Consider the following 10,759-nt stretch of genomic DNA (forward strand, 5'->3'; position numbering starts at 1 on the left):
AACCAAACCCTGCTGGTTTACAGGGGATAGATTTTAAGCATATGTTGATTTCTTTTATATTTAACGAGAAAAAGTCACTAAATGGTTCTGTAACTTGAACATTTTAGACTATGTTGTTTACAATTTTTCCATTTGTTCTAGTAGTCAAGCATGAGGCAAAAATACATTAACCGTGATATGTCAAAAATATATTCATAAAAACAAATTAAACACTAATTAGTATGTCACGCAAAGCCTAAGTTTGTATTGTTATACAGTGATTATGAACTGTTGTTTCTTCTCATTTTGCTTGCTGATCCTGAGAGTGATTCACTTTATATTCACTGAAACCTGTTATAAAAACACAGAAAGAATCACAGTAAAACCAATAAACAATAAGAAAATAGTAATGAATAATTAATAGTTTCAATAATAAGAATGATAATATTAGCTAAAAGTTCCCCTGCACTTAGGTTCTCCTGCGCTATACAATAGGAAAATCTATCTTCTGTTGTCCTTTCAACAGTAATCATACTTAAATTACAAACAGAAACGTAGAAACAAAAAAAATCTCAACTTTACTTTTTCACTTCCTTCAAAGACTAAATGTGACCCTGGACCACAAAACCAGTCATACGGGTCAATTTTTTCAAAATTGAGATTTATACATCCTCTGAAAGCTGAATAAATAAGCTTTCCATTGATGTATGGTTTGTTAGGATAGGACAATATTGCCGAGATACAACTATTTGAAAATCTAGAATCTGAGGGTGCAAAAAATCAAAATACTGAGAAAATCGCCTTTAAAGTTGTCCAAATGAAGTTCTTAGCCATGCATATTACTAATCAAAAATGAAGTTTTGATATATTTACAGTATAGGGAATTTACAAAATATCTTCATGGAACATGATCTTTACTTAATATCCTAATGATTTTTTGGCATAAAAGAAAAATCGATAATTTTGACCCATACAATGTTTTTTTGGCTATTGCTATAAATATACCCCAGTGACTTAAGACTGCTTTTGTGGTCCAGGGTCACAAATCATTTTTAGCTCTTGCTGTGTGATTTTCATGAAATACTTACACCTTTGCCTTGGTTGCTTATACTTCTTGTAGCAAAAAACACAGTTACAGCCCAAACCACCAGACCAACACCAGCACCACATATCCCTGATGCAGCACCGGACTGAGCTGTAATGATAAAGAGAGACAGTCATTAGAGTGAATGTGTGTCTGATCTATAACAAACACTAGAAACATCAGCACTATATAACCTGACTCACAAAGCACAAATCTAAATGAGACTTTCCTTTTGAAAAACTTGAAGTACTCACCACTGACAGTAACACTGAAGCTCTTCTGTATGGTATATGTGCGTTTGATGATCTTTATCTGATAAAGTCCGGAGACTTCAGTCTTGGTGTTGCTGATGGTCAGATCTCCAGTTTGAATATTCAGATGCAGTCTGTCTGTAAATCTCACATCATGTTCATTATATATTATTCTTCGACTCTCTCTGTCAGTTTTTACTACGGAAGTGTTTTGAGGTCCAAACGTCCACTGGATCACATTATCTGCTGTTATATTAGTAATGCGAGTCTGTAGAGTGACAGGATCTCCATCCCTCACTGACATTTTCTTCACCCCATCGAAACTAAACACACCTGGAAAACAACCAAGAAACGTTTTTAAAATGTTCGATTAAATGAATTAAATGAATACTCTAGCACTCTCTATTCTAATTCTATTCTTAAAAAATAAAAAAACTCACCCCTTTTAGACTTGCACTCTATTCATTTACTAACTGCTTGTTTTCTTAAAAAAAAACAAAACTAACACTAGCTTGTTATTTTTTATTCTAGTTTTCTTTTTATTTATTATACAATTCACAAAAGCAAAAAAGGCCTCTAACACTAGCTTGCTCTATTCTTTTCTATTCTATCTGTTTTCTTTTAATTTATGAATTAAAAATAATGCACTTGCATATTGCTCTTTTGTTGATTTTGATTGCTTCTATTGTCCTCATTTGTAAGTCACTAAATGACTAAATGTAATTTTTTATATTGAGATTCATTATTGCTAGATTAAATAGTCTATTTATTTATTTATTTTACTGTAAACAGATACAACAAATCGAATTTTATATAAAAAAGTTAATGACGGATAAAATAGAAAAACAGTATTTATGCATATATGATTCAAACTGATGAAAGTTACTGCCGGGGAGAATAATGACCCAGTAAACATACACAAATATACAGTGTATATATATATATATATATATATATACACATACAGATTTTTGGTGGCATATAATTACAGATATATTTTATCAGTTCAATCTTTAAAAGCAGCAGTATTTCAAATGCATCCGCGTTATTGTGATCACAGTATGATTGGTAATGTATTCATCCTCTAGGGGGCGCTTCAGGCTCAGAAAGACTTGCTCAGAAAGAAAAAAAAAGACGAACTGTCAGAAAATGTCCAATAAATTTTCAGGAAAAAAAAAACCACATTCAAATAGAGCAGGGATTCACAACCTTTTTTTCTGTCAGCCTTCGATCAAAAATAGCCTATTTTCTTGAACTAGGCCTACCCGTGAAATGTAAAGTTAATAGCCTGTTTCCGTCATTAAACAGCATTGCTCCCTGTTCTCTGATGTTGGTTGATGGCCGTATTCCATGCAGTCAAATAAATAAAATAGCCTATTTCACCTTCTCTGTATGTGTTTTATTTGGATTGTTTTTATTTTAAAACTGTTTATATTTTTGTAAATGTATAATATATAAGTGTTCAATATATTTGTAAGTGTAAACATTTTAATGATTGGCACCAGAGAAGCAAACTGAAACTACCCCACCCTACCTAAAAAAAATATATATATATATTTTTTTTTTCTATATTAAATGTTGTTTAGCCTAGCCCTACTAGTAGTGTTTACAGAATAACATGACTCTAAAACCGTTTAACATTTATAGAAAGTTTAGTCTACTCACCACTGATATTAATACGCAATTTCCTGTGTAAGATCATACTGCTGGTGTTGATCTCCACTTTATAATCTCCAGACTGATCTCTTCGGATGTTTCTGATGGTGAGTTCTCGGGTTTGATCGTTCAGATGAATGTTAGGCCTACTCCATCTCGAGTCAGCAGCGCTATTTAATCCATTAACTTGCACGAGACCATCGCTGGTTCCTACATTTGTTTGTTTACCTTTACTGCATGCTTTTAACATTAAACCCCTAATTAACGTTGACAAGCAATATGACATTAGAAAGGCTGAAGTCTCAAGCTTCAGTATTTATGGCCACAATGTCACAGCCACAACCTCATTTTAATTCGTATCAAGAGATCGCAACAATACAGGTAACATTGAATCTGATAGTTCTTAAGTATTTTTGTCTAGTGAAGATAAATCAATCATACAAATGTATGCGTACTTTTAACGGCAATGATCTAGTATAAAATCAGTTAAAACTCTTTAGTACAAAAAGTGTGAATTTAAGAGCAATATCAATTAATTCTGCCTAATTTATGTAACAACTTAAGAATTACAATTCCTGTCATTTTTACACAAAAGTATGCACTCTAGGAGGTATTACAGAGGTATTATCACGTTTGCTAGGGTCTCACGTACAGATTAACCCCGCCCTCCGTGTCCTTTCTGCAGCGCTGATTGGTCAGTCATTCAGAACCATCTCAGAGTCAGAGTCGCTCTGGATGCTCAAACAAACAGATCAATTATATCTCATATTTAGTGGTGCCTCTTCAAATTTGCATTATATTTTGTTCACACTTGTGCCTTAAATGTGATCGCTTTTTTAAGCTGCTCTTGCACATTTTCATATATTAATTCCTGAATATCTTTTATTTTTAAATTATGGATGATTATGTTCTAGAGTGTTTAGTCTTCTCTTACTATTTTTCTGTATTAATATAATGAATTCTGACCACTGTACAACAAACGGACAACTATCATCTTTCTAAGGAGACATTAGTTATGACTGTAATCCAAACGGTTGATGAACTGTCACCATTTTAGTTGGTGTAGGTCAGGTTTGGGTTTGAGCTCAACTAGTGAGGGCGACTGTTAACAGGTTAAGCGATCAATGCGGATGACTTGATCTTCAAACTTCCACAGTATCTGATCATCTCCCTGTAATTTAGTAACACCAGTGTGTAAAGTGACAGAATCTCCCTCCATCACTGACACTGACTCCACAACATCTGTCACAACAACAAACACATGTGGAGAACAAACAGAATAAGTTTAAAACAGAGATACTGCTTAATGATGAAAGTAATTTTCATATAATAACACTTGAAATATACATGTGCAGAGGACTCTGGGAATGATGGTACAACTAGTTTTTTTTTTTTTTATTGCTTGAAAAATACAAAATTCCAGAAAGGGTTAAAACACACCTAATCTTTTTTTTAAATGTTTATTATTATTTTTTTTTAAAGCTTTTAATTTCAGAATGTCCCTAACAGTAACCTAGTCTCATGTGGTTAAAAAGGTGACAAATACATTAAAAAAAGGGAAATGAATTCAGTACAACATTTATTTTTTTAACACATGGAAACATAGGCTATGTTTCTATGTAGACATTCTATGTTTTTTTCTCTCTTTTTAAAGTTGACAAAAATAACAAACCTCACTGGATAATGTGAAGAATTTGTAAAGAAATGACTTACATTTTGCTCTGAATTAGCATTAGCACACTACACTCATTTTAGCCAGTTGCTGCTGTTGTTTTTATATCTTCAGTAAATAAATAAATAAATACAAATAATCATTCCACATCATCTAAACTGTCCACAGGTGACTGACATGAGTTACTCACCATGGACAGTAACTTGGAATGTCTTCAATTTTGCATCTATGCTCTTGATGTCTACACTATAATGTCCAATGTGTTCAGTTCTGATGTTTGTGATGGTCAGAGATCCAGTCTGTTTGTCCAGCTTCAGTCTGTCTTTGAATATCGCACCGGGACCATCATATGTAGAGGGATGTCCATCTGCTTCATTTATTCTAGCAATGATTTCATCTCCAAACTTCCATATTATCTTACTATCTCTCGGTACTTCAGTAATATCAGTATTTAGAGTGAGATAATCTCCCTCCATCACTGACACTGACACTTCATCTGCTTCAACACCAAACACACCTGCAGAACAAACAAAAACAGTTTATATATATAATATTGTAAACATACACAATATTGTAATATTTGTGCTCTAAATACAGGATATTAATGACAGCAAATTCTCAGGCAATATACTGTTTGTTTGCAGCTCTATTCCTGTATTTGTACTGGGAAATGACAATGTTACACTATATGTGACGAGTTTGATTAGTTCTCTAAAGTGACCCTTTTCATTCACGATGTATAGTTCAGATGGAATATTATGAGCTCATTTAAGGTCAGTCCCTGAACTAACTATATTCTTGCAGAATGCTACATGCTCTTGTGCAATGATACATTACATTTTGTGTCTCAGTTAATCAAAAGCAACACTAATCACCATAACAAAGACGGCACAAGAGATCTGTCTATTTGTTTATGAAAGAGACAAGTAGAGAATCCAGAATTTAATCTGCATTACTTCTGGGCTCTGCATTATTTAGATTTAAAAATACGTTTTTTTTGTTGTTGTTTTTTTCATATCCTCTTTGCAAATATCTGTTTACCATAAAACTCTCAAAAAGTCACTTTACCGAGCTTGATCTCAGTCCCTTAATACACTTTTCTTTTCTTTTTTTGCCAGCAGTCTGGTGTATTTACGAAATGCAGCCGTTTCTTACAGTTTGTAAGTAGTGTCAGCAGTTGTTTTGCAAGTTTATAAATCTACCTCCGTTTTTCACCATATCAGTAATGTAAGTAAACAGATTTGTTGCATTGTGTCTCTTGAAAATTAAGGCTAATGTGGCTTGGAACTTCTACAAGACAGCATGCAAATTGTAAAAAAGAATGCGGTATGAAAATCAAATGCAAAAGAAAACATGCAAAAAAAAAAAAAAACATGTATAAAAATTAGTAATATTCATTTAGACAGCCTGAAAACATACACAAAAAAAATCCAATCTTATTCTTAAGGTTAAATGTCTCCGATTTTTTTCCCCAGTTACATTTATTCTTATTTTTATTCTGAGGTATAAATAAAGTAAAACTTCCCAACTGGCTCATATCTGGATTTAAGTTTCTCATAGCTGGATTTATTTATGATTTATTGAATGAATATTAAATGACAGAGCACAGCTCAGCACACAAGCATGGATGTTTTACATCGACACACAAAGACTGAAAAAGTGGCACTGGCACAATGACGCATAGGCAGTTTATTGGCCGTTTTAATGTAAAATATTTCATATTTTACATTTTGGAATAAACATTGGGTGTTTGGGATGGCATAACTTATTCTGAACAAGTAAAACTTGCAAAAACAAGTAAAGCCCACCATAAGCTGGCCTAATGTTGTAAGCACAGGTTGCACAATAGCCATAATTACAGCTTGATGGTAGTTTATGGCAAATGGGCCTACTTTTATTAGTAGACCGCACCCTGAATGAGAGCAACAGTAACTCAACCGGACTAAAGTCCAAGAGACTGACTGACTGATTGAGAGAGTGACTTATTTCTGTTTTTCTGTTCTGTTTCGTTTAAATAGTACATGCGTTCGTGTTGCAGACAGTTTTTATGTAAAATAGTAACGCTCAGAATATTACATGCCGTCAGCGCCCTCTAGCGTTCATTACTAAACAAACACGTGCACAACTTACTCCAAAAATACCCTTACAGTGTTGGTGTTTGATTTGTCAGAACGTATATTTATGAAAAAGTGATAAGTTTGAATTATAAAAAAAAAACAACCTGTAGCTAGATATAAAAAATAAGAAGGTAACAGTCTGTTTCCGATTTATATTGAGAACGCAAATTTTAAATTAACATAAAAAAATAAGTGTTACTCACCGTTCACGAGTAATAAAACCCCAAAAAGGAAGGTATTATTCCTCATACTGATGTCGCGTCTGACCGCGTCTAAACTACAACAGCATTGATTCAGGACACTGATGATGGACTCGTAGCAAACCTTCCAAGTCACGTGGTTTCTTGAGGACCCGGGTGTGTCGCGTCATAGACCTGCTATTTCGAATTGTTCCAAAGTCGACCTTGGCTAGAATGATCAAAATTATGAAATTCATATCAATTCATATCAAAATTATGAAATGCTTGTTTATTCGAGGCTTGTGATCTTCTGCATATTATTAGTCACTAGATGGTAAATGTGGAAAGTTTTGTTGAAGTTTCAGGCTACTACGAAAAAATTTACAAAGATAAGACAACAAATGGACATATAAAATAAAGATAAACAATTTACATCCACATTTATTCACTGGGTAGTAAATTATTTTATTTCTACTATTATTGGTTTAAAATAGAAAGTTCCATATAGATTAAATTACCCACTCCCACAGAAGAGGTAGTAGTCTGTATTAATATGTAAAAAAATATGATTGTAATCCATTTTTATTGCAAAAAATAAAAAATAAAGAATTATTCCTTGCAATAAAAGTGTCACAATAATCCAGTATAGACATTCAGCGTAATGCTAAAATACAAATAAAAACAAAATAATAATACGCTACATTAAAAATATATTATTTGTAACTGAAATCGGTTTTAAAAACATTGCTTTAAGTAGTAAAAATAAAAAATGTAAATATCACGTGTGATTACTGTGAAAACAAAACCAGACCAACCTGCAACTTTTGAGAGATGTTTTGTTTAGGTATTAAAATAACAAACTGCATGAAATAAGACGTTTAAAAAATGTCACGACAGTACCAAAATATATCCAGGCCAATGGATATATATGGCACTGTCTGATTGTTTAAGAGAAAAATAAATAAATAAGCACATCAGTACATTTTTTTTTTATTAAACAACATTAAGGGTCACTTTGCGTCAACTCTGCAGGATATGGCCTTGGATCTCAAACTGATAAAATCAAGTTCACTCACAGAATAGTGTGTGTATATAAAAGCAAAGAGAAGCTAAATGAAGAGAAGACAATCAAGAGAGAAAAAAAGTGTGAACTATTTGTTTGAGCTTGTAGTGTGTATGAAGGCCTTCTTACATGAATCTCATTCCCTCAAAACAGCTTTACTTTGGAATAAAAATAATTAATACAGTTTGCACTGAATGCTTTTGAGACTCTAGCAGCTCAGTTTCTGAGTCAAAGTGAAACCTGTTGTGGTCTGAGTTTAATTCACATCAGTTTAGTGGAAGACTGACTCAAATGAATGTGGCTTCTGTTGAGTGGACAAACGTCTTGCTCCTTTTGCATGTGTGCGGTTGATTTACGTGCAACAACCAAGAGATTATTTTCCTTCAAGACAAAATTCCACTCTTCACAAAATAGATAGGCTACATTATAAAACAAAGTAGTGAATCCATAAACAGTCAGATTAGATTTTTATCAAACAAAATTCATGCACTGGTATCTGGTGTTCTAAAAGGTTAAGGGGTATAAAGCCAAACTTCACGGAAGCACGCAGACTGAATACGTTTTATTGTTTTGTTTTTCTGATTGGCTGAAGATTTTTTGAAGATCTGCTCGTCTCGCCGCAGGTTATCTAGGCCACACACACTATTTAAGATATTTAAGCCATTCTGTCGTGTTTCATGAAATCGACATCAGTTCTTTTTCCAGAACTCATCAGCCACTGAACGGATCTCAAACGGTTGAAGAAAATGATTCACGCGCTTGTTTTGTTCTTTTTATGTTTTTTTCCTCTGATTGGTGAGTAATAAATGTAGGCTATTAATGGCCTTAGTGTTAGCACATAAGCCAAAATCGTTTAAATCATTAAATTGTCTAAATATTTAGGTTTACGTTTACATATACATTTAATTCTGATCTCTAGACTCTGAGACAAAAAATATAACCGTGTCAGCGATGCAGGGAGATTCTTTCACTCTCCGTACTGGTCTCACGGAAATCCAGAGCAGTACGGTCGAGTGGCGGCGGCGCTTTGGATCGAGCAGAACTCGTATAATCAAAATAGAGGCGGGAGACATTTCTAAAGACAGCACGATATTCAGAGACAGACTGCTGCTCGAAAGACAGACTGGAGATCTCACCATCACAAACATCACTAATGAACACACTGGAGTTTATGAACTAAGTATCGATATCGGACAGAGTGAGTTAAAAACAAAATTCATTGTCACTGTTTATGGTGAGTATTATACATGTAGCTAAATAGCACACTCTAAAAATGCTGGGTTAAATACAACCCAGTGCTGGGTAAAATAGGGACAAACCCAGCATTTTTTAGAGTGCACTTAGTGTTTACGTAACACCCCTCTTACCTATTCTGTCACTTATTCTTGGATTTATTTGTTTATTTACTCTCCAGCTCCTGTGCCTGTTCCTGTCATCACCAGATACTCTCCTCAGTGTTCATCATCATCATCATCATCATCAGGGTTTAAACGTGTGCTGCTGTGTTCAGTGGTGAATGTGAGTGATGTGACTCTCTCCTGGTACAAAGGAAACAGTTTATTGTCCAGCATCAGTGTGTCTGATCTCAGCATCAGTCTCTCTCTACCTCTGGAGGTGGAATATCAGGATAAAAACACCTACAGCTGTGTAGTGAACAATCCTGTCAGCACCCAGACCACACATCTGGACATCGATCAACTCTGTCAGACATGTTCAGGTAGGACGGTGCATCAGCGTTTCTTTACAGCGTCTCACTTACTGACACCTTAACACAGTAAGAGTAGACATGTCAAAGTCTATTCGAAAGAGTTTGCATAATGCAGTTTTTAAATGAGTGCCTACTTCTTTCTACAGACTGTGACCACTACTGGAGTCAAACGACTGAAGCTGTGGTCCGATTGGTCGTCTCTGCTGTGGTGGGCGTGGCTGCTGTTGCTGCTGTTGTTGTACTGGTTTATGACATCAGATCCAGAAGACTTGAAGTGGAGAGGAAAAGTTCATGAAATAGTAATGCACCTGGTATTGTAAAACAAGAATAAACCGTATCTATCTTTTTATTTCTGTCACTTTCATTTGTTTTAAAACGTTATATCTTTTTATTAATGTATTTTTAAGAAAATATCAATATTTGTAATGATAATGGTGCATTACTTATTTTAATGTCATATTCTGATACCAATCCATTACAATCAACAACATTTACGTTACAGTTAAGGAAACTGGTAAGTAAAGGAACTGAGTAAATTAAAAGACAAGTATAAGCAAAATGGAGCATAAGTTTGACCCCTTGTATAATCGTTCTTCATGCATTACACCGTATGTAACACACATATTAATGCTTGCCTTTGTTTTTATTAAAGCACACAGAGGAATTCATCAAGTACATAACTGTTGGAATTATAGTTATTAATGATGTGACTGAGTCTATTTCATCAATCTTCAGTCTGGTATAGAAAAAGAAATCTTGATGATATACCAACTGCTATTGTCAGTTTAATGAGATTTCATGATTTTTTTTTTCATGAATATTTAATTGATTACCTTTCAGTTTCATTACAAATAGTTAACTACAAAAAAACAATGTCATTTTAATTGTTAAATGTTTGAAAATAAGATGTTGTCTGTCCTGTACATTTTTTAAGCTTGTATGGTCAAGAAAACGGACAAATAAAGTTTTATTTTGAAGATGTGTTTTTGTAAATTTCATATTTGTCATTTTGTTTTTGACTTTATTTTCACAATTTGATATGGTTGTAAT

At 33.7% G+C, this 10,759-nt stretch overlaps 1 protein-coding gene across 1 annotated transcript in view; it reads right to left on the reverse strand.

Moving 5' to 3' along the window:
* Positions 1-288: 288 nt before the first annotated feature.
* LOC107671048 (uncharacterized) overlaps positions 289-10,759 on the reverse strand; it is a 22,540-nt gene continuing 12,069 nt past the window's right edge. Inside the window, exons 7-8 of the mRNA XM_016463893.1 lie at positions 1,068-1,111; positions 289-330 (exon numbers count right to left, since the gene is read on the reverse strand). Coding sequence (XP_016319379.1) covers positions 310-330; positions 1,068-1,111 — 65 coding nt within the window. The 3' untranslated portion in view covers positions 289-309. The remainder of the gene's footprint in view (positions 331-1,067; positions 1,112-10,759) is intronic.

The sequence above is a fragment of the Sinocyclocheilus anshuiensis genome, unplaced genomic scaffold (assembly GCF_001515605.1).
Source record: "Sinocyclocheilus anshuiensis isolate Anshui unplaced genomic scaffold, SAMN03320099.WGS_v1.1 scaffold2920, whole genome shotgun sequence".
Taxonomy (NCBI): domain Eukaryota; kingdom Metazoa; phylum Chordata; class Actinopteri; order Cypriniformes; family Cyprinidae; genus Sinocyclocheilus; species Sinocyclocheilus anshuiensis.